The 23,889-nt window shown below is 42.5% G+C and overlaps 2 protein-coding genes across 4 annotated transcripts in view; both read right to left on the bottom strand.

Annotated features, from left to right (window-relative positions):
- The window catches only part of wdr70 (WD repeat domain 70), a 42,245-nt gene extending 41,236 nt beyond the window's left edge, over positions 1-1,009 (bottom strand). The window contains exons 1-2 of the mRNA XM_079660478.1: positions 915-1,009; positions 118-177 (exon numbers count right to left, since the gene is read on the bottom strand). Of these exons, the coding sequence (XP_079516604.1) occupies positions 118-177; positions 915-939 (85 nt within the window). The 5' untranslated portion in view covers positions 940-1,009. The remainder of the gene's footprint in view (positions 1-117; positions 178-914) is intronic.
- A 565-nt stretch (positions 1,010-1,574) lies between these two features.
- Positions 1,575-20,992, bottom strand: cplane1 (ciliogenesis and planar polarity effector 1). Of its 3 annotated transcripts, none has more exons than XM_079659413.1 (50): positions 20,832-20,992; positions 20,370-20,522; positions 20,152-20,287; positions 19,942-20,061; positions 19,431-19,663; positions 19,240-19,343; positions 19,003-19,159; positions 18,799-18,902; positions 18,416-18,598; positions 17,380-17,629; positions 17,089-17,271; positions 16,070-16,839; positions 15,756-15,937; positions 15,576-15,656; positions 15,305-15,469; positions 14,745-14,909; positions 14,426-14,657; positions 14,194-14,327; positions 13,889-14,106; positions 13,639-13,803; positions 13,284-13,431; positions 13,088-13,197; positions 12,854-13,003; positions 11,748-11,859; positions 11,062-11,356; positions 9,887-10,969; positions 9,557-9,684; positions 9,380-9,462; positions 9,228-9,292; positions 8,732-9,002; positions 8,281-8,655; positions 7,598-8,182; positions 7,338-7,513; positions 7,164-7,251; positions 6,673-6,757; positions 6,342-6,476; positions 6,060-6,122; positions 5,862-5,947; positions 5,321-5,552; positions 4,975-5,234; positions 4,784-4,871; positions 4,498-4,608; positions 4,272-4,314; positions 4,024-4,155; positions 3,760-3,940; positions 3,608-3,663; positions 3,362-3,529; positions 3,049-3,185; positions 2,682-2,950; positions 1,575-2,114 (listed from the first exon to the last, which is right to left on the bottom strand). In XM_079659413.1, exons 2-50 carry the CDS (start codon positions 20,448-20,450, stop codon positions 1,959-1,961), a joined length of 9,534 nt encoding a protein of 3,177 aa, XP_079515539.1. In that variant the 5' UTR covers positions 20,451-20,522; positions 20,832-20,992; the 3' UTR covers positions 1,575-1,958. The 3 variants fall into 3 exon arrangements, with proteins under 3 accessions (XP_079515539.1, XP_079515540.1, XP_079515541.1); XM_079659414.1 differs by having other exon boundaries at positions 3,760-3,937; XM_079659415.1 differs by having other exon boundaries at positions 7,338-7,510.
- Positions 20,993-23,889: the final 2,897 nt, after the last annotated feature.

The following is a 23,889-nucleotide window of genomic DNA, read 5'->3' as shown; positions in this document are numbered from 1 at the left end:
TGGATGGATGAAATGACAGCTTGTTTGAACACTAACTGACAGATATTTTCAGTGCATTATAGAATGAATTAAGTAAACATCTAAAGTTGTTGTACATTTGGGCTTGACTGTACATACCAAACCCAGAGAATCCCATGACAGATGCCATTTCTCCATCACCACTCATATCGTCAGATGCTGCAGAAGAGGCAAGAACATTAATCAATACTGTGTTATCTTGTTTATCGTGGAAACTATGTTAACAATTGGGTTTTTTTCCCATGACATTTGAAAAATAGAATACAGCTCTCTCAGTTTTATTATATCCACACTTATGTTCGCATAGTCCATTGCAGAGGATTTAGTTTACAGGCAGACACTTGGATATCTGCCTTCATCGCAAGATTTAATTGAACTGTTGTTGCAAATAATAAATATAAGCCTTTATCGACCTACATCGGAGTACCAAAACAAGTTAAAGATCCACCGTTTACACAAACGTGCTTAGAATAATACGTTATGATAGAAAACAGTCAGATGTTAACTCCTGCCTGTCTGCTAAGGTTAACAATACTGTAACATTTGAGCATGAATGACACGTTAATATTTATCAATGGTTAGTGTGCCAATTATTTCTCGTTTGAAATACAATACCAGCTTTTCTGGAAATGTAAAGCTGCACTAGCTAACGTTACAGTTAGCTTTTGAATAAGATGGTGGAAATTGGTTAACATCATAGAAGATAATAAGCTAACACACAAGCTAGCAAGACCAGAAGCGATGCGAGTCTTTAACATAGCCTACTTGGCGTAATGTAGCTAGCTGATACATGTCAAACAACTTGGAAGTATAGCCCAATATGACTGCACATACATGCAAGACATTTAAAATGAATAAACAACACTGAAAGACGTGTAAGAACAAAACGTTGTTACCTTCATCCACTTTGTTAGGGTCCATGTTTTCAAATACAACGGTCACCTTTGCCCTCCGGAAGTTCTTCTTCTACTACTTCTTCTTCTGCGCTACTTGCGGCACCGCTGAGAGGTCGTTGCTGGAACTACAGTCTGGAATCATTCTCTTTAGATACAATGGTGTGTGAGCGTGTTTTAAACCTTTAGAGACGATAAAGCGCTATACTGTTTACATTTTTGTTTAAATATACACAAGACTGATAACAAGCATAGGATATGTCTTATGTAGGAAACGTTTAGAGATCCACAGCAACATCTAGTTTATTAAAAGGCAATAAAACCACTCAATAATCTGTGTGCCCAAATACTTTATTTAGTATGAGGAGGAAACACATCCACAACATTTCTTCTGATTGACTCTTTAGCATCGGGCAAGTGTCTATTAACACAAATTTGCAATTGTGAGATAACATGAGCTATTTAAGGAAGTTTTATTAGAAAACTGTCACAATAAATCACTATTTCCCCAATGCACAATATCTCTTAAGAAAAGGCAATATTCAATATAGGCTCTATACCTACCCAAATATATATATATCTCTCTCTCTCTCTCTCTCTCTCTCTCTCTCTCTCTTTAGGGCACAGACAAGAATTACAACAATACAAATGACAGGAAATCTCTTAAAATGCTTGAAGTCAGATATTTAATTGTCAAGTCTGTATACAAATAAATTATAAATGTAGAAAAACATACACAAAAAAAGCACAAACATACAACTTCAAGAAGACAACTATTCAAATGACAGTGCAACAAATATTCTATTGCAAATAATATGTTATTGATTTTTTATACTTTATCAATAAAATACATTTTTTTTGACTGATTTATTATCACTGCTGATCATATCTAATTTAATAAACATATATACATTGTAATTGTCATGCTATAAAAGGAATTGCAGTATATTCAATAGGAAAATACAATCTTGAAGTGTGTGTACAGTAATATAGTATCAATTGAATTGTCCTTGTGGTTTGTTTCGCCTTTCCATGAGACCCTCGAGCTCAAGCGTTCTCTGCAGCCACCATCCTCTCGATAGCTGCCCAGTCTATTTTACTGAGGGTGCTGCCGGCGCTCTCAGAAAGGTTGTCCAGCCAGTCCATCGCAAAATCACCAGCTGTCGCACCATTCTCCTGCTCATCCACCGGTCCAGCCAAAACCTAAGTAGTGTACAAAAATGAAGGAAACAACCTCATCTATCAAAGAAGACATCAGTGTTTCCCATATATTGATTTATTTGTGGCGGGCTGCCACAAATAAATATCGTCCGCCCCACAAATGGATCTCATAAAAAAAAAAAGGATAAGTGAGGTGGGCTGATGATCGGAAGGTTGCGAGTTAAAATCCTGCCTGGACCACCACTACTAGTGTGCCCTTGAGCAAGGTACTTAGCCCTCGGTTACTCCAGGGAGAACGTCCCTGTAATTGGTCATTGTAAATCGCTTTGGAATAAGGCGTCTGCTAAATGCCTAAATTGTAAATTGTAAATTATATTTTTGGGAGAATAAACCCCACAGATCCTCAACCCCGGTGCGTTTCACTCATTAACAACACAATAAAGAGCAACAACAACGTTGGGGGGGGGGGGGGGGTGCGGTGCGGTACCCCCACAAATAGAATCAAATTCTGTGGGAAACACTGGACATACACGTATTATTTTGTTCCAGCTACAGCGGTTACACACTCGTCACAGATATATGCTAATATCTGATTAATGTGATCCTTACCATGTCCGACTCTTCGCTTTCTAGCAGTCTATTGGTTTGGGAAGTTGGCCCCCTAAGGTTCTCCTCTTCCCTCCTCGTCTGCTCCCTCAGGATCCCTCTGCCTACAGCAACCCCTCTTGAAGGACCTTTGTTTGGCCCCGTCTTCCTCTGTTGTCTGACAGGCCGCTCCTCACTCTGGCTGACTGTAGGCAGTTTAGTGTTGCTCTTTGTGTGTGTGAGCATGCCCCGCCTGGTCACCTGAGACAGACGGTCCTTTGGCAGAGAAGTGACTGATACGAAACACACAACATAAACCAGTTTAATATTATAGTTTTTACAATAGAGAAAAAATACAGACAATTAAGTTAGTAAGCTTTTCCTCTTTTACCTGGTCTATGTAGTCCTAGTCTCCTGTGGTAATCCTCTGAATATCGTTCCTGATTCTCAGCAGTCCATGGATGAAGCGGGGGTTGGGATTGACCTGACTTAAGACTTACTTTATCATTAGCAGACGCACTGTGAGCCCTAAAAACAGATAGACCCGTTATTACTAGGTCATCCAGATGTTAAAAATCAACAGGTTTGGGTTTCTGCTGAATCTGATCATCGTGGAATAATGAATGTTTAATGGTGTGTCCAAAAGCTAGATCAAAGTACAATTATTCTTTAATGAGACGAGACCCTGGTCAGATTACTGTTACCTGTGAGTGCTACCAGGGGCTGGAGCAGAGTTGGGTCTTGTACTGAAAAGCACTGGTAATCCTGCAGTCTGAGAAGCAGTGCGTAGGGTTACAGTGCTGCTGGGAATGTCAATGGCCAGAGAACAGGCTTCACGGGCCCTTTGATTGAATCGCTTCAGAAGCTCAAATCTAATATTAAATGAAATGGAAATAACAGTTAGGCACATGGATGTTTCTTGTCCACAGACAATGTTAACCGGTACATACTTTTCTTTTTCCTCTCTGGTTCTCCAATTTGTCGCTTGATTCTTCTTTGTTGATTCCTGAAGGTGCAGAGCAGGCACACCAAAAAGTGGATATATTTTTTAAATAACATACAGTAGAATACAAGAGCAAGTAAAGAGCTTTGCATATCTTACCAGTGCTCTTGATTTAGGAAAAGGTTTGTGCTCCCTCTCCCTTAGGCTCTCTCTGTGTTTTTGATAAACAGCCAGGTTTTCCCTCTGTTTCCTCCTCATCCAGATCCGCAGCTCTCTCCTCTCGTCCTCCGGAAGGACACGTTTCTGCGACATCCAGCTACTTAGCTGCTGGTCCAGCCTGCTAGGGATTACTTTTTTAGCTAAATGATACATTAAAGTTGTTAAGGTAGACATTTGGACACCTCTGAATTGTAGGTACCATACCTGCTGTGGAGTGCATACTCTGAATGGGACCAGTCAAGGTCAGACGGGGATAAATACCCCTCCCTCACCAACTCATCTAACATTTCTGCTGTATCGGATAACCCGGTCTGACCCAGATCCTCGTCGGCCAATCTAGACACGGACAGGTAGAGGGCAGGGTATTGTGAAAAGGAGGAATAACCGAGCGGTAAGCACATCCACGATAGATATTGTGAGTTATAACATGGTTAAGATTGACTTAAACCTACAGAGAAGATATTCCGGACACGTCAGTCAGCTGATCTCTCATTTCTGATGGAGCAACACAAACAGATGAAACCTTTAACAGTTTGACTCTACTGAGAAAAGAATTATGTATTTGACGATACAAAAATAAAGAAGCAATTGTATTCATCAACTCAAAAGGCAGTTTTGTTTGATACTATGCGAGCCACTTAGGGTACTAAGTATTTAGGGAATAGAATGCATCTTTACTTGGAGAAGTGTGAAGGTTGGAAGGAGCCCAGGAGTCATTATGAAGCACACTTTCTTCCTCCTCTTCACTTGCATTTGGTTCAATTAAAGTGTCCAGTCGTGGTAACCATGCTGTTAGAGAGGGAGAATAAACCATAGAGTTTATAAGGTTAGATTTTCCAACGATACAACAGGGTTATACTGTATACTACTTTATCAAACCTTTACATTTGTTAGAACTTACAATGTCATTTAAAATTCAATGCGGCTTTGGCTAAGATTGCAGATGAATAGTTGTAGGTCTTACCTTCCCGTGGGACAGCCAGTCGGACAGTTTTTTTAACTGTCGTGGTAGTCTTCACATCAGGAGCAAGATGTTCAATGGTGTTCACCAGCTACACAAAGAACGATATAATACATATATTTCTCAGCATTTATAGACAATTAATTGCATGTCATTGTAATTAACGTAGGATAAATAATAACATGCTTATGTACCATCCTGGAGTTTGAAAAGTCCCTCTCCAGACAGTCTGCGATGTTCTGTAGAGCAGCCAGCTGGGCATCCAGCTCCGACAGGCGGGAGGAGAACTGGACTGCAGGAGGGGGGGGCGAGGCACTGTGAGGGCCAACACTTTGGGTCCTTAGAGCTCGACAGAATTCAGATTCAGGCTGATCCACCATGTATTGTGGAGAGAATCTCTCTGGATCCCTACTGGGCTCAATGTGGCCGAGTGACAGAGACTCCTCAGGGATATCTAGAGGTACAGTAATACATTAGGATCAAACTTTAGGATGATGTGATTGTAATCAGTATATAGTATATTAGAAAAATAGAAAACACCTGTGTGAGATCTCCAGTTGAAATCCTCTGGAAGTGTGTATAAGGGTTGTGGATCAGCAGCAGCACCACTCCTTAAAACAGAAGTTGCAAGTACATGAAGATCAGCTGAAGTAGGTGAAGGAGGACGGACCGAAGGAACATCGTGTCCCAGGCTGAGACAGGGAGGCAGGTCTTGATGCATGGCTCCGTCTTCTAGATCCAAGACACTTATAAACTGGCGGCCATCTGTGCCCTAGGAGACAAGGAAAGAAACAGGCAGTGAGTATAAAATACACATTAATAAAAGTAACAGGTGCGCTAACAACATGAACGATAAACGGGAAGCATAAAACATGCTACCTTTATGTACCTTTATGTAAGTTCACAAGTTAGAGATCAGCTGTTACTAAGTTTGATTAATTTGAAACACAGGAAAGCAGGCAGAAATGTAATATGTGTTGAATTTAGTACATAGTTTACGTAACTGAAATGAAGGAAACGGAGTCTAAAAAGCACCATTCACAGACACTTTTAAGTCTGCGTTGTATTTGTGGCCTCTTACCAGATTCCTCTCTGGCTCCTGCGGGGTCTCCTCTGTTTCTTGAGGAAAGTGCTTTTTGCCAAACTTCTGATTCCCTGAAGTTTGTGCTGGGCGCAAAAACAGATAGAAAATCAAATATTGCGTATCTTTCTATCAAATTTGCGACAAAAAAAGGCAGTGTGATATCTTTGTAGCTAGAGTTTTACTTAATTCACTCACGTTTAGGGCTACCAGCAGTCACAGATGCTGACACGGCTTTATCCACAAGTGCAGGAGGACAATCTGAAACATTAAAAAATACTTTACTTGGGTACATTCTAGGTTTAGGAAACATGCGTTTGAAACAAACCAGGTAGAGCAGAGAAACCCAATGTATGTTACTACTCATGAACACTTCCAGTCAATTTCAAATACAAGCAACAACTGTGTAATTACATTCCTGCTGTGCGACAACAATTTAAACATAAACACTGTATAAACACAACCAGAACTCTAACTCACCTGGATCTGTGTTTGTGAACGCATCATGGCACTCTGGGGGATTTTTACACGTGGAAGCAAAAGCATGGAGCTCGGCTGAAGTGGATTCGGCCCTGTCCAATAATCTTCGACCTGTCAGCAGAGTATCAAAGGACCCTGGGAGTTCAAGTGAAACAGAAAAAGAACAACAGATCAATCCTGAGGTTTTGAAACAGTAGAAGAGAACACAGAGACACTTGGTTTGACTGCAATTCATCAGAATGGGATCAGCGCCAGACCGTTATTATAAGTTAGGAGGAGGGTGCTGTTTATTGATGTAGCAGGAAAGTGAAATTATGTATTCAACACTAACCAAATTGAGCAAAATTGGCAACATCCTGCCCGGTTGTGATGTCTTCTGCAGCTTGAGGCTCTTCCCGTACAGGCTCCTTTGTTGGCTGGAGATATAACAATACCAACAAAAGATAGTAGAATGACCCTTAAGCCTTGGTAGTAGGGCTGCTCGATTATGGCAAAAATCATAATCTCGATTATTTGGGTCAATAATTGTAATTGCGATTATTAAATGCGATTATTCATTGACTTTGAAAACATCAATTTATTGGAGAAAAAAATGTGAACAGTATGTTTTGAACAGTTGATCACCCTGAACTTTAAGTATAAATCAACTGAAAAACCCACAAAAAAAAATCTTTTTTTTTTTTTTTTTAAATAATCGTTTTATTTCGATTACGTTGTTTTCGTAATCGTTACAAGCCATAATCCTAATTGCGATTAAAATACGATTAATTGAGCAGCCCTACTTGGTAGTAGTGCAAAAATACTTCTTACAAGGATTAATACCTCTAGTGTAGGGATGATAGACTCTTCTGGTCTGAATGTGACCTCTGCTTGTCTTGCCATCCCCGCCTTCTCCTCTCTCCTTTTATCCCTAAAAAACAACACCCAGTGTGTTAAGTGAGTAAAATCAGTATGATAAAAAATGCATCAACAACGTGAAAATAAATATGTGATTGCCTCTTGCTGGAGTTAGAGTAAGGAGAAGTGGTCGCCCTTCTTTCTATCGGTTGTTCCACCCTGAGCAACTGCAGTCGAGCTTCTGCAGGAGTCTGGCTCCCAAACGCCAAACTCGTCAACTCCTCCATGGACATGAGACGGATCGTTGGGGCTGAAGGGGCTGCCTCATGAAACTGCTGTGGTAAAGACATCCGTTTATAAACCAAAAGGCACAATTGAATTATACCCAATTTCTTAAAACAATGACTGGTATTGCTTACCCTTTGTGGTCCAGAATCTATGTGCAGGAGCTTGATCATAGGTGCTTGTCCCATAGGAGCTACCATAACAGACACAGGCCTGGAGTAAGAGGGTATGGGGAGTTTGGGGAACGTAGTGTTGTTTTGTGGAGGAGGCTGAACGCGCAGCAGACGAAGGCCCTGCATCGGAGCAGGTGTGTGAGCTGGTAAAGCCGGAGGAAGTAGAGGGAACCCTTCCCTTACCCTCTCTGATGTCTCTCTCATTGGTTGAGAGCTCCTGTGACTTGGATCATGTGGAGGATTAAAGCCGAGGTGTCTTTTTGGAGCTGAGGTGGATTGGTTATATTCTTCATGTTTATGGGCTGTAGGGTGTTGGTGAGGGGCATTCTGTTGGGGCAATGAAGGGGGGTGGAGCTTGAGCAACTTCAAGCCAAGGAAATGTAGCGCAGGATCACTTTGAATGCTAGGTGGTAACACAGGTGAAATGGGAATAGCATGACTTGTGTCAGTAGTGGCTAGAAGCCCCTGTGAGGTCGGGATTAACCTTCTGCTTTCCCCAAACTGGATTTCTGGTGACGCCGGCTGCACAGAAAGTGGCTGCATTTCCTAAATAAAAAAAAGAAAACAGTTAAAAGCTGGGTTTCACTTGTGTTTATGTATTGCTTACAGACGTGCAATATGTCACAATTTAACAGAAAACAAACCTGATAGCTTACACCTGCACCATTAGCAGCAGATGGTAGATTCCCGTTGACTTGATTCTGGCCTCCTGCGTGGGAGGTTTTCCCTGAGCTCTGTATGGCAGGCTGTTCTGCAAGAATACATGCAGGAGCCTGACTGAACTGAAGGCTGTTGGATCCTGAACTTGGCACATGTGGCTGGGTCTGAGGTGGCACTGAAATGGGGGTTTGAAGGGGTAAGGCATTCGGTTGAGGGATGGCATTGGTGGCATAAGATGGTGGCACATTAGGGTGTGAGGAGTTCATGTTAGACTGGGCCAAAGAAGAGCTCTGCTGGGCAAGTTGGAGGTTAGAAAACGTAACACCCAAAACCTCCGTTAGGCTCATGTAGTGAATATGCTGTAAGAAAGAACGTTGGATCAGAATCAAAACTAGTAGTCAGTGAAGTCAAAAACGATCCTTTTGGTTTTCTTACCTGAATCAGTCTGAATAAATCTTCCCCCAGACGCTGTCGCATTGGTGAAATCTGATTGAATAATGGCTGATCGGGGGCGGTGGGCTCTGCAGGGGGTGCACCAGCTGTGGAGCTTTGAGGTTGAAGGCTTGGAGGATCCACAGGTGTGTTGGCGAGCAGCACTCCAGTCGAGCCTGAAGGCTTTGCATCGGCCACTGCCTCAGGCTGCACAGTAGGAACAGCTTGGGGCTCTTCGTGTGGGGGGGCTTCCAGGCTTATAGCTTGACTAGGGCTTGAACAACAAACAAGGCTGATGTCAACAGGGAACCGAAAGGATTGTGTTTTATTCAGTTTTTATAATTTCACAGTGTGGTGTTCAAGAAGTCAAATCGAAAATAATTCTGCAACCTTCTGCTAATACTTACTACAGTGATGGATTTTCTAAAATGAAAAACATTAACCCCTAAAAGAAAACTTGTGTAATTCCTAAGTGAACAAGTTAACTGAACAAACTCACAGAGATGCAGAGCTGGACACGTCTTCAGCATTTTCTGAGCGGTCCAAGTCAGCAAGCTTTAAACTCTGCAACAAACAAAACAACAGTTCTTTGTGTGTTCTGACAGTGGTGATGATATACAGTATATGAAGAATGGGAAAGCTGATTGGTACCGTTTCACGTGTGCAGATGTGCCCGGAGATGCTATGATTGGAAACAGAGGACGACACAGCCAAGCCCTCACTGTCACTTTTGTCTAGAAATATCAAACACATCAATTAATATACTGGTTTTTTTTAGGCTCTGCATCAAAGAGACTTTGATGATCCAATAAAACGTAGGTTGTCTACCTTCTTTTTCAGGTGTAACCTCTAAGTCATCAAGACACAGTTGTTGTGAACTTGATTGTATCTGCTGAGCATCAAAGGTTTGTTGATTGTGGTCATTAGGGAAAGTGAGGTCGTCTGTGCGAGAACCACTGCAAGGAAACAAATAACATATAAATACAATAGGTTATTCACATTTACAGTCAAATGTACAGTTACTGTTTATATGAAGCAAAAGTCAAATGAAGAATGCGTAAATACAAAACAATCGCCTAATGAATATGATTAACTGTATAAACTAAAAGACACATGTACTGGTTGATTTAATTGTCTAATAAACCATTGGGAACTTACATGGACATTTCTCCGTGCTGTATATTGTCATCAAGACCAATGATGGGAGTGTGGGCAGATCCCGGGTAGCCTGTATCAACACTGCTCTCTCTCTCCAGATTCCTGTGCTGCCCCTCAGGGTGCAGCACAGGGGAAACGGTCCATCGTGTCTCTGGAACTTGGATGTGTGCACTGTAGCGGTCAGTCCCGAGTAGAGCGTTGTATCTGAGCTCCAGCAGGTTGAGTGACGTGAGGACAGCGGCCGCAGAGGCTTTGACTCGCATCACTACTCCTTCATCCGCTGTGCCTCCATCCGCTCCCCCCCTGTCTTTCTTCTTTTTGCCATGATGTCCCAGAAGCACCCTCCTATCAGCCCAGCGTACCATCCACTCCAGCAGCCGGCCCAGCTCTGGAAACTGGGCTTCCAGTTTAGGACCAAGGCCCTGCTGCAGTTCAATGACAGTCTCCGCGAAGGTTGATGAGCCAAATATGGAGCTCTGTGAAGGCTGCTCCGGGGGGAATACACTTCGCACAGGGCTGGTTTCAGAACCAAAGAGCCCTCCCTTCATCCTCTGGCCTACAGTACCCTGCCTTCTGAGGCCAAACAAACCTTTCTGCCTGGGAGGAGAGCTGACAGAAAATCTGGATGCGGGAGCTTCACTCCAGACGGAGGGCTCCGGTGTTGCACTTTGTCTCACAGGCTTGTAGCAGCTGCCAGCTCTGAACACAGGATGGTCATTGCCCAGGTGTTTCCGCGCTACATGGTGCACATCTCTTTGACGGCGGTGAATAGTTGTGAGCACATCGAATGAGAGGGAATGCAACTCTCTCTCCCGCAGCTGGGAGGAGAAGCCCTTTAACAAAGGAAGTTCACCGGCTGAGTCCCCATCATCCTTCTCTAGCACGTAGCTGAGGAAGAGCTCCAGGAAATTAAGGTACTCGTCATCTTCAAGCTCAAACTCCCAGGTGCCGACCACTGGCAGAGGGGGCTGCTCGTTCTCCGTGGCAACGCCCGGCTGACCCTCCTCACGAATGACACTTTCGATTTGAACAGCTGTCTTCTTTGCATGTTTTCTGCCTTTTACCTTCTTGGCTTTTTTGCCCCTGAAAACAGCACCACAGAGCACAAGATAAGCCACAACATAGATGCATGATATCTCCGTGTAATGGTAGAGCTACGATCCCCCTCTAGCTACCTTAACCCAGGAGAGATAGCTTCAGACGTATCCACTGTGTCTCCATCGCTGTACACTGGAGGGAACCCACAGTCAGTTAGAGTGCTGGTGCTCAGACTGGTACCCAGAGACAGTTGCCTCAACACGGCCATCCCATGTTTGCTTCCCCTGTCCTCCACCTCCTCCTCCTTCTCCCACAGGTGGAGCTCAGGTGGTGCCAGGTGCCTCCTCAAACGCCCCAGATGTTTTCTCCTCAGCCTGGATTTGTCTTGAATCACGATCATCATCAACTCCTTCTCCTCCGCTTGTTCCCCATCTAGAGAACACACAGAAAAATGTAGAGTGACATTTATAAGTAATGATGTTTGTTATGATGTCATGGATACTAAGTAACAACATCATCCTAAATTCGAATGTAGTAAAGCATTGACAATGATAAGTTAGCATATAGTGTTTATATATACAAAGTAGTACTCAAAGCACAAAGACTGGTGTTTGACCCGGCTTAAAGACCATCATTATTATTTGGCTTCAAGTATATTCTTTATAATTTCTCATAGTTACAAAATAAAGTATAAATGATACAATGTAGCCATCAGATAGGTTTAAGCAAAGTTAGGATAAAGAAGTCAATGTGATAAAAACTGCATGCCAACAGTTGAAGTGCTATATGATGCTTTAAAGTCAATGAGCAAAGGTTTCCATACCAAGGACATTGCATCGCCTCAGTCTCTGCAGCTGGGAGTTATACTTTTCTCTCAGAGCCACTCTCACAGACTCTTCCTCCTCTGGGAAAGCGCGCACCAAAGTGTCAGCCACCTAAGAAGAAGAAGAAGAAGAAGAAGAAGAAGAGGCAAGGATAAGACATTGGGTCCCATGAAAGGCATTATAGAAATCTAAGCTATTATTATTATTATCAGGGTTCATAGACTTTTTCATCAATGATTGATTTTCAATGACTTTTCCATGACTTCTCCATGACCTTTACCTAATTTTCCATGACCAAAAACATTACTCTTTCTCAGCGGTACCACTGAAAATACGGTAGTTTATTTTAACATGGAACAGGAACATAAGGTCTGAAACATGTTGAGCCTATCTAAAACAAATCAAATAGTAGGCTTACTAGCTTCTACACGCTAAAGCAACTCAAATCTCTCACCAGCAAAACACCTCGACAGTTAAATGCCATTTTACGTTTCATTACTATACGATACAGGATTTATTATCATTATAATATTACTATATCGGCGATTAGATAAAATATAAATTATATTTGATGCAACTTTAATTATTTATATTTCCATGACTTTTCCAAAAAAATATTGTTTTCCATAACTTTTCCAGGACCTGGAATTAGTATTTAGAATTTCCATGACTTTTCCAGGTTTTTAATTACCGTAACGCAGCGTCCACACAGCGGCGTGCGTTGAAGCTTGCCGGTGAGCTTGTCTGAAACTCGACCAACAACCAATCACATGAATCTCCCGCCCCGGACACACAAGCACGTGGTTTGATTGGCTAGAGCTTGTACTGGCATATGATTTGATTGGCTGACGCTTCCGCCGAAGCTTCAAAAGTTGAACATTGCTCAACTTTTGAAGCGAGCAACGCGAAGCAACGCGAAGCAACGCGAAGCAACGCTCCCACAATGCAGTTCGGCAAAGCGTGACGTTACCCCATTCAAAGTGAATGAGCAGAATCGTCGAAGCTTCAACGCACGCCGCCATGTGGACGGGCCGTAAGAACCCTGTATTATGTACTCACTCAGGGTCAGTCTGTTAAACTTATGAAAGTAAAGGCAACACATTACCAGGGAAAGAGGAGGAAGTTCAGACACAAGGCTGAGCAGAAGGTCCTGGAGGATCTCCTCAGCGTTGAGGAAGCAGGAGAAAGGCAGGAAACGACCGGCCCAGCGCAGAGCATCGATGCAGGTCGATCTCACGTCTGAATCGCCAGGGGTCTGAGGGGTACAAGTACACACATTATAGAGCCTCTATGGCTGAGAATGACTTCAATAACGATGTCACACAATCAAATGGATTACCTGCTCATCTCTACCCTGCTGTCTGGCGGCCTGATACTTCCTGCAGGAAATGGAGAGCTGGTCCCTGACATGAAGCATCCAGCACAAACCACACAGCTCCCTGAAACAGACTTGTGGGAAAAATAAAGTTGATAAGTACTACACGATAGTAGATTCTTGATTAGATATCCACCATTTACAATGTAAGATCTCTTACTAATAGTTTGAATAGTGTCGGGGTCCAGATGACCATCTTTGTTAGGCCCCCGTTTGAAGAATCCACTTCGGGTGACAAACTTCATCAGGCCTTCTGAGAAAGCCTTTTCTTCTTCCTTAGCTGATGGATAGGCGTACTTCTTCTTGATCTGAAAACAAAAGTTATAGTAATGCTTCAATTAGAGAGTGTAGTAAAAAAGATTTGGCGTTTCCTCAGGTTAAAAATGTCTTATCGAACAAACTTGTATTTGCAATGCATAAAAGTGCAACAAAGAATATCAGCTTTGTCAGCATCACCTACGGAACTTGTCTTTTTCTTATTGAACCAGATGTTCTTTTTAAAAACTAGAAAGTACCTTGTGTAGTACATGTCTGGCACGGCGCAGATCTCGGATGTACCACTGGGCAGCAGGATGACAACAACGAGCAGATCTCAGAAGTAAAAGTAATCTTTGGAGAACTCCAGACACTTTATGACGGGATGCAACTTCTGCAAACTGCCCTATTGTCCCAACTGGGTCCTAAGCATGAGACACAGACAACATTTCATCAGAGAATTCATACATGTATGTAAACAAACGGTATGAAATGGTTTTTGTTATGTACCTGTGTGTTGGGGGAAGGCTGAGGGCAATAGAGTGGGGGGGAAGGCAGATACAGTCCACTTGGCACCAACATTGGCAGGCAGGAACACAGCTCTTTGGCTGTCTCCAGCAGGGAAGACAAGGGGGAAGACAACACATTCACTCCAGCCATGACTGAAGCCTTCAGAATCTCTTGGATGGAAACCTGTAATAAGTCCCAGTCTTCTCCTTCAGAGGGGTCTAGTCAAATGAGACAAATCCAAGGTTCAAATCCAAGGAGTTCAATATGAATTATTTTCATCTTATCACTTTTCAGGTCTCACCCACCTGTAAAGCTCTTGTCAACATATCTATCCGAGGACCCTTGGGAGTCAGACATGAGTAGAAGACACTCCAACTCAACCTGAAAAATGCTTTCTGGTTCTAAAGCGGCTGGGAGGTGCAGCTCTCTCCTCCTGAGCCTGTCATAAAATATATAACTGAGATGGTAAAAGATCTGATAAAGATTATCTTTACATTTCATTCACCGCTCAACTAAATGGAATGCCTTCACACTGACCGGGTGAAGTCAAAGTGGCCGGTGCAGTAATTGGTATAGGCCAGGCTCAGAGAGGCCGCTGCCTTCCAGTCCCCAAGATGATAAGCTAACCACACGGTCTCAGGAAGCAGACCCCCGAGCAGCAGCAGGTCCTGGGCGTAGTCTACTGTCCACACCTCTGACAGATGCTGCTGACGCACTGCTCTCGACACCTCTCCATGGCACAGTGGCACCAAGCGCTCCACACCAGGGGCTGAGAAAGGGACATACTGAGTTACATAAAGATAGAAAACAGCACTAAAACTGTTTTTAACTGACAAATGATTTTTTTTAAACTCACCATGAGGTAGATGAAGTGGAGGCAGAACGGCCACATGGTGAGGAGGCAGGATGCAGAGGGGTTGGTTTGTGAAATAAGAAGCCATGAATCTCCCCAGGGTCTGAACCACAGCACAAGCTGCGTCACTGTGAAGGTCTGCAGGCAGCCATGGGCAAGGGAGAGAGTCTGCAGCAAGACAAAAAGGCAGATGATCAATTATTACTATCACTGACTAAAGCTACTGTGAATTTAGTATGGGCTTTGAGGCTAGGAAGATCAATGATTTTAAAAACAGCCGTCCTAAGGAGAGAAAGACTTCAAGGTATGAGGTTACATCAAACTATTAATCATCATGGATAAAGACCCTACCTTCAAGCACCTGAGTGAATACATGAGTGACAAAGGGATCAATAACTCAGAAAATGTTCTTGTCTCAAGCCTTTTCAGTGTGACAAAGCTTACTCAAAGGCCAGTATGACATGTCGTAGATTTTTGAATGCACTTGTATGTTCAGTTTAATTTCCATTAAGTGACTCACACACGTGACATTTCTCAAAGAGTAATTATTGTCCAATGCTGACCTGTTTCAAAGGTCACGTTGTCCATCTGGTGTCCGGTCCTGTTCAGGATCAGACGCGCCATGTGGTCTCCCAACTCCTGAGCTTCTCTCAGATGGTACTGGGATAAGAGACTGTACAGGAGTGCCAGACAAAGCCGGGTCTCCTTGAAGACGCTACGATCACAGCCTAACAAAACGACACATACTTATTTAATACATGATATTAGGAGTTCATACTGAATGTGAACACGTGGTGTATGTTCGTGAAAAAAAATGAAGGAAGAAGTTCTTACTTTTGTTACTCTCCTCACAAATTTGAAACCGCAACGTTTCGGCACTTTTTGGGTACGAGCCACACAGGAAAAGATGTTCGCCTGGAGGGAGAAAAGTGAAATAAATCACCCATAGGCTATTGACTGTCCTGAAGCTGGTGCCTTGCCCATAGTTATATGAATAGTCTTGCTATTACAGACCTGTGTAACTCAGCAGTGCAGGACCCTCCTCTAGCCTCTCTCCTGTTGCCTGCAGAGCTGTTTGGATCCGGGACATGATGACAGACAACCGTTGCTGTTCCTCCTCCCAGCCGTCCCAGCTCTTTAGTTCTTCTGTATACTGCTGGGAGATCTTGTAGACCCACTGCCACACTCCAAACAATCTAGCCAAAAAAAAAAAACACCAACCTTGTTTGACATCCAATCTTAAATCCCAGCTAAAATGATATGCAATGATTAAAAAAACAAACACATAATTGACTATTTGCTAAAAAAAAGCCAGAGATGGTGCGTACCTGCTGGACGGCCGCTGGGGAACAGGGCGGGCCTGATGTACAAAGCTGGATTTCCCTTCCCTGTCATCCTGTAACAGAGGCACATAGTGTACATCTGTGGGCCAGAGCTTGGAGAGAGGTCCCTTCTCCGCAGAACACCAGACAGTTCTTTGCTCCAGGCTGTAGGCGTGATCAAGCGAATCAGAGACCAGCCCCAGGATACGCAGGACTGATGATAGACCATGAGATGATAACTGACAGTGACCGGTCAGGTGTGACTCTGGTTGAGGGGTCAGCAGGAGGCGTATCAGCCGTTTACTGAGCTCTACCACCAGCCCCAGGCAGCAAGGCCCATCTGAGTGAGGGCTATCCCAGGGAAGAAACGATAGAAGAGCTTTGAGAAGGTTCAAAAGGCAAACTGAAATATTCTTTGTCTCTGTGTGGCCCACTGGGCGAGGGGTCAGGTGGAGTAAAGCAGCAAATCGCACCACACAGTAGAGCGTGTGCTTCAGCAGACGAGTTCTGTTTTCCACAGCGTTTCCTAGAGACATGCCAAAAGCCCAAGCTGTCAACAGCTTAGTCTGGATTTTCCCAAGATCTCGATGAAGAAGAGATGTCTTTCTCTCTGTTTCTTCAAAGTCTTCTTCAAAATCTGGGTTAGTAACAAGTCCAGTCTGTGTGTCCAGGGCGTGGAGTGTGTCAAACATTGAGGCAAACTCCAGACGGCCGCCATCCTCCATGTGAGAACCAGCAGGAGGGCCATCTACATCAGAGTCATCTTCAAAGAAAGTCTAGGAAACCACAAAAAAAAGATAGCTAACAAACATAAATCAACTAATAAAGCACCTGTAATACATTTGTACTCAAGGTAATCACATGCATGTAGTCATTTTCCCCGTAAGCAGGCACATCAACTTTAAGACACTCCTGATGAGAGATCATACCTTTATGTAAATGTGGCCTGTCTGTGAACTGTATAAAGCCTACACTAAACTCAGAATATGAAGCAATATATTTCTTTCTTATGTTCTTCAACCCACCTGTACTCTTTCAAGAAGCTCCGTGGTACCACCTAATGTCCCCTGATCCTGCAGGAAAAGTGGCAAAGTGGATCCGTCTGTTGCTACAGAAACCACAGAGTCTGCGGTGTTGGGCCCACGTGTGAGAAGGCTGCTGTCAACATTCAGACAAGATACAGACTCCAACCATGCCCTCACATGAATCTGAAGAAACAAATATGAAGAAGAGTATTGTCAAGAGTAAACTAAGAACATGAAAAAGATGAAGCTGAGGAAGATGCAAGTTCCCACTTCTACAATCCCCTGGTTCACCTGTGATTTCTCCAGTACCCGGCTGGCCTTCTCGAGGTCCTTGCTTGTGTCGTTCAGAAGTGTTTTCAGCAACAGGGCAGGAGTAGGCTTATCAAGCACCCTCATAACTGTGGCCATGTAGCCATCAGACACAATGAGGTACAACAGCCGTGGATGCCAGGTGACAGAATAGCGCTGCCTCAGGACATCCCGCACCGACAGGCTAGAGCTGGACAGAGAGGCGTCCTCCCTCCCTGCAGACATTGGTGCCCTGCAGAGGGAACAGATCGAAAGTGTTCATCACAGACATTAAATCAGTGATGTCGAATTAAAGGTGGGGTAGGTCATTTTGGAGAAACCAGCTCGAGTGCGCTAGAATTTGAAAATACACAGCCGGAACAAATCTGCCACTTCCTTACAGAGCCCCTCCTCCAACACACACGAACGCACACATGACCAATGAGGGCACGAGATAAGTTTGTGCACAGATGGAAAGCTGACAGGCAGGTTGGCCATCCAGTTATTTTAGCCGGGCCGGCTAAAATGATTGGTCGTGCTTTTTACAGTACTACGGCTTCCACAGATGACATTTGTTATGGATTTTTTGTCAAAGCACTTAAGATATTCATTGCTATCGGGATGTTAAGAGCATTCCATGGAATATAACAAAAAGTGTGTCTCGAGCCGGTTTCTCAAACTTACCTACCCCACCTTTAAATGTTGTTAATAATAATAATAATAATAATAATAATAATAATAATAATAATAATAACTTTAATTGATATAGTGCCTTTCATCAACCCAAGGTCGCTTAACAAAGATATAAGGACAACACATAAAACAGAGGGCAGAAATGGAAGTGTTACATTGCTAACTATCAACTTTGATAATAAAATAATTGTGAGAGGAAAATACAAAAGCTTTTGTTTGAGATTCTCTTTGATATCATGGTAAACTCAATATTGATAGATAGAGATATGAGAATTCAGAATACAGAACATACACACCAGCAAATCAACAAGGGGAACAAGATAGGCAAAATGTATTTAATGTGTACCGGTAAGTGACGAGAGGGTGCAGTGGTAGGAAGTGTGCAGGCCCAAAGTCCACATTGCAACCGCAGCTTGCTAGAGTGAGAAGCCCCCCGAGGCGAGCTAACATCAGGAGGGAGCCTCTCTTCAGAACACAGGCCAGGAAAAGACCGCCTGGTGACCAGCTCACACTGCCCACCCAGTAGGACCTGAAGAAGATTAAGTACATTTTTGAATAAAATCACGCTATACATCAAAGATTTTCAGTAAAGTGATAATGACAGATGGCATTTAGGTAATGCAACACCCCTGGCATTCTTTATACAACTGTACAGACACACTGTCAACACTACTGTGAATATACTTTACAACATCAATCACTACCCATTTTTATTTAGGCATACTGTACCTTATGTATTTAGAAGGGATCTCCATTTTTTTGCTTCCACATCCTCCAAGGCTACTTGATATTGAGACAAAATTCTGTGTGTTCACAAAGAGGACCTGCGTGGCCTGCATTCAACAAGAGAATATATCAATCTTAATTCACATATCCTGGAACAAAACATATATATTACAAAATGTGTGGGAAAGAATAAGATAGACAGGTTACCTTAGGCTGTCTCTGATTCAGGACAATGGCTAACAGGCTGCCATCTGGGGAGAAGGCTGGCACCAACGCCCCTCTGGACTTCACTGGGTGGCAGGGAGGGGTGAGACGAGACATGGGGTATGTCTTGGTGGCCCACTTTATGCTGTATCCCACAGAACTACAAAAAGAAATGTGTGCTTTTAACCACTGTAATACCCAATGAGAGTCCTGTCTGCTACATAGACCTGTTTCACTCACCCTACTCTCAGGTTGGCCTCTTCCCACTGAATTTTCAGGCAGGTGAGGATTAGCTTCTTCCCAGATGTGAAAGCAAAAGCTGCTAAGCAGGCATCACCTATAACCTAAGATTGGAGATACAATTCATTGTTAGGCCTATAGAAAATCAAATGTTGTCATGACACAAAATATAATACTTTCATAAGACAGACCTCTGATTTGACGAAGATGGTGTGTACAGATGCTTCCTTGTCTTGTGAAGAAGGCAGAAGGGAGTCTTCTAGGGGCTGTATATGTGCCCAGTGTCCCCTGACTGTGCCATCTCGTACTCCCGTCAAATCCCTGACATCCACACACTCCCACAGGAACACTTGCCCTGTTATGGATACCAGGAGCACACGCACCCCATCCCCTGAAACCCGGAGAGACAATCGTGTGGCATTGCCTGTGAAAAAATAAACACAAGGATCGAAGATTTACCATTTCATTTAAATGGAATCAGGATACTCAACGATCAGCCAAAGGTAAAAGACTAAACATAATCTTATTAACCCACATCAGTTGCATCCCTTCTTATATTCAGGATTAAATGTGGAAGCAAATGTAAAATTGTGCATCTCAGGTCTGTGCACCCTCCCACATCTTCCAAGTGAAGCGAAGTATGTTATAGACTGACAGTATGGAGGATTTATATGTACATGTAAAAATAATGTACCATCCTACCTTGAACAGCAGTTATCATTTGAACTACTTCAGGGACTGCTGCAGCCGTCTTCAACAAGTCTTTATCCCTGTTCCACAGAAAAAGCTCTCCTGAGACCAAAAGTCCACAAAGCCACATACCTACAAACAAAAACAATAAGAGACTTGTCATTTATTTTCACAATGGATAGGTGACATGTATTTTGCCTTGAATTTACACATTGTACTCACTACTGTGGGATGAAGCCATTGTCACCACACTGTTGAGTAAAGGATGGAGCTTAGGAGTCCTCTTCTTGGTGCGACCAGACACCATGTTGATCTCACTGATCCGCTTGTCATCCAACAGGAACACAGACTCCTTCTCCTGATGAGGGACATGACACGGGTTCATTTTCTCATTATGTTGATATTGAGTGACTCTGACTGAAATGCTTGACTGTCCTCACCTTCCCAAGCCAACAGAAGCGCGGCCATGGTTTCTTTCGTTTGATGCTGGATGACAAAACAACCTCCAACTTCAGCTCCATGTTTTAAAGACAGCATCAGGTATTACTCTTGATTGGTCCTCAGAAAGGGCTTGTTGTGCTTAAAGGATTCTCCTTTACAAGCAAGACAATATAAAGCTATTGGTTAGCTGACAAGCAACATTTGTATTTACTGCAATGTAATCATTCCAAATTAGCCACGTTTCTAGTAAGAAATGCCACTCCCAAATATACAATGTAACCGTTATACGTTTGCAGCAATGGGTGTCATGTACTGGCAATGGTTCAGTGTTTATAGCTAGTGTTATCCGATGTTTGAAGCAACAAAAACATCACCATGGTCAACCATACCGTTAACTAGCATTAGCCACCTAGCTAAATGTGTTTACTGCGCGGAGCATTGGTACCGATAAAGATCCTTACCTGAGCACTTTAACTACATTTTCCATGATCAACTGTTTTAATGGTCACAATATTGGGTTGCAAAATAACAATTAAACTATTTTATGACGTGTTATCCCGTAACTTATCATGAAATATTTCGAAACTCCCTCCGCTTCAATAGCCAGAATTATTTCCCATGATCCTCTTGGAGGAAGCTTCAACGCGTTGCCTTAGGAACGTGCCCTCTGTTAAACACTCACACAAGCAACGTTACCCTGCTTACAAATATGCGTTTTCATTTCATTTTGTGTCGACTTTTTTTAGTGTGGTTTATTCCGCATAATGATTTTTGTGTTCAATGCCAAATGTCATACTTTAAAAACACTCAATAACGACAAAAACACCTAGCAATGTGTACTGCCCATTCACAGATTCTTCAGAATTGCTGCACAAGCGTACATTTTCCAGCAGATGGCAATACTTCCACATGCATTACTGTAAGTATACCCAGCACAGTGTTTGAGTAGAAGCCAGTTCTGACTAGAGCAGAGATCAGTTTGGTAGATAAACGGTGGCATAAGAAGCTTTTTGTACTTCGCCTCTGTGCTATTGCAGATATCTCTCCACAAGGTCAATTTTCTCCAAGGAACATGCAGGCCTATTACTGAAACTATCCGAATGTTTGCGTGCACTAAGTGGTTCTCTTCACTATTAACATCCATTGGGCTCTGTGAACTCTCAAGCAATAAGCTCTCCTATTGGGCTTGTTACAGAGAGTTATTAGGTTTGCCCCCCGGCCTTGCTGGTATTTAATTACCCCTGCTCTCTCTGCTTTTCATCATGATGAAGATGACAGCAGCCATTGCGATTGGGTGAAAGAGGAGACTTCTCCAGACCTTAATTGGTTCATTTGCCTCTGCCTGCCAGGCGCAGATGGAGCTCTTTATTACTGTCACTGCCAGGTACATTCTGGTCTGATGAGAACCGTCTTAAGAGGCAGAGCTTGACAACATAAGGACATGATGACATTGCCAGAACAGATTGATAATCAGGATCAGAGTAATTCAAGAAGCAAACAGTTGAATCCCCTACAAACTGTGTGCATTCAGAATATCAACTTATTCATTCCTCTGTGACGAATATGTGTTGTTGTTCCAACAGAGCAAAACTGCCATGCTGTTATTGTCATGCTAATGAGCGTATTGTTCAATATTGCTGGTTCCAGTCTTTCAATTGTATACCTTGAACCGATCCTCAATAAGGCTTTAAGCTTCATGTTTATATTTATATGCTCACACATTTGTATGGTCACATTCCTCTTGTTAAGCCTATTGTTGAGATATTTAAGTCCCTATACATGTGTTTATTTATGAATATCTTAACTTTGGACGTTGTTCATAGTAAAACAGCCATATAGCTAAAGTCAGGAATGTCAGTCTGGATCACTTGGAATAAGAGTTGTTTTCTTAACAGAACACCAATGAGGAGAAAAATCATGTGTTATAAAATATCCATTACCTACCTTAGCTAATGGCATTACTGTAAAAAGCATATCCACACAAATCAATTTGTATGACTGATCACAACCAACAAACAAGTGAAAACGTCTAGTCTGTAATGACTCTTTAATTACTATTTCATGTTGTCACTCTCAACAAGGCATACCAGCACATAAGGTGGTGTTGGGTTAGGATTTCTGGATGATGGTCTTGACATTTGTGTGTTTGACCTCGAAGAATCAGTAGGCTGCTTTTAATTGATATGACTGTATAGCCATTACAACAATATGTGATGAACTAGAGAAGCATGATCCATCTACGTCTTCAGTGTTCAATGTAGGAACATTAGTTGGCATGGTAACCCCATTTGCTATCTGCAGGCCTCATTCATACAGAGAAATGACACTCAGGAAGCTGTAAGGAAACAATTTAATATTATATCTCACAGCAACAGTGGGTCTGCTTCACATCTCTTGGTGTGCACTGCATGATTTGATGGGTTGTTTTTTTAGTGACTGGTGGTTTATATCACGTTGTGAAAATGTATTGGTGTACAGAGCGTTGCTGATGCAGCATTGTGAGTTGAATATTGACGAATTGGTGTTCAAAGTCTAATTCAGCCTTTGAGGATGACATATGCAGATAATGATATACTTATTTGCTTTCATGTTGAGAATTGAGCTTCTCGTTTTTAACAAGAAAGCAAATACGTATATTTTCTTATTTGTCTCACTATTCCTGCAGGAGTGAGTTAATCTATGATCAGAAATACATTAGGGTGGTCTTTTTAACAGCTGACATTTTGGGTTAAGATAGTCAATTTGTTTGTTTGTTTGTGAGGCCATAGTCCTGAAATAACTATTTGCTTTAAGGGTTTCCTAAGTTTTTAATATGAACAAGCTTCTGTAGAAAACACAGTATCATCTATTATCTTTGATAACTGTGGTAGAGTGAGATGCTGATTCATGCTTTAGTGATTTATGAGGCTGCAGTTTGTTGTGTCGCTCACTTGGATTGCATAATATTTTAAAGTGCGGCTTTGTGTCTGACATTCTGGGGTCAAAGTAAGTACACACTTGAAGTACAATTTTGTTCTACATTACACTTCTACTTTAAAACATTTCAAAAGGTATTGTACCTTTTCATTCACCCATGTACATTTATTACATTTAGTTTAGCGTGGAGAGTTACTGAACAGTAGGCCTGTATACACAAATTACAATGATCAACATTAAAATAAACATGTTTGTTTTTATGTATAGGCTACTTTTAATTGTATTTTGTTGATAACACTTTTTATTTTTGGATGGAGGATGTTTTGTTGTTACTTGGGGTATAAAAGCTCCTAAACCAGTTAAACTGTAACTATCCCTGTGATGCAGCTCTTTCCAGCACCTCTACTCCAGTCCTGCACACCTAAACAAATTGAGAGTGAATTAAGCACTCCTGATAAACTAAGCTGTAGAAACAATTACTGTACAAAGCAGGTGCATGGTTTTCTTAATCGATCAGACGTGCAGGACTCAAGTTACACCAAAAAAAACTTGCATTTGTTTTCTTACACAGGAGATGTTCTCCTTTAAATGATTCCGCGAAAC

The sequence above is a fragment of the Notothenia rossii genome (assembly GCF_949606895.1).
Source record: "Notothenia rossii genome assembly, chromosome: 11".
Classification (NCBI taxonomy): Eukaryota; Metazoa; Chordata; class Actinopteri; order Perciformes; family Nototheniidae; genus Notothenia; species Notothenia rossii.
This window is presented reverse-complemented; position numbering and strand designations above follow the sequence as displayed.

Bases quoted from the DNA above. Each gene is read 5' to 3' on its own strand.
- cplane1 (XM_079659413.1), bottom strand. From the start codon at position 20,450: ATGGAGCTGAAGTTGGAGGTTGTTTTGTCATCCAGCATCAAACGAAAG. The intron at 19,344-19,430 runs GTCTGTCTTATG...CTCCAATCTTAG, and splicing joins CCATCTTCGTCAAATCAGAG to GTTATAGGTGATGCCTGCTT. The intron at 6,758-7,163 runs GTATTAATCCTT...TTATATCTCCAG, and splicing joins CTATCATCCCTACACTAGAG to CCAACAAAGGAGCCTGTACG.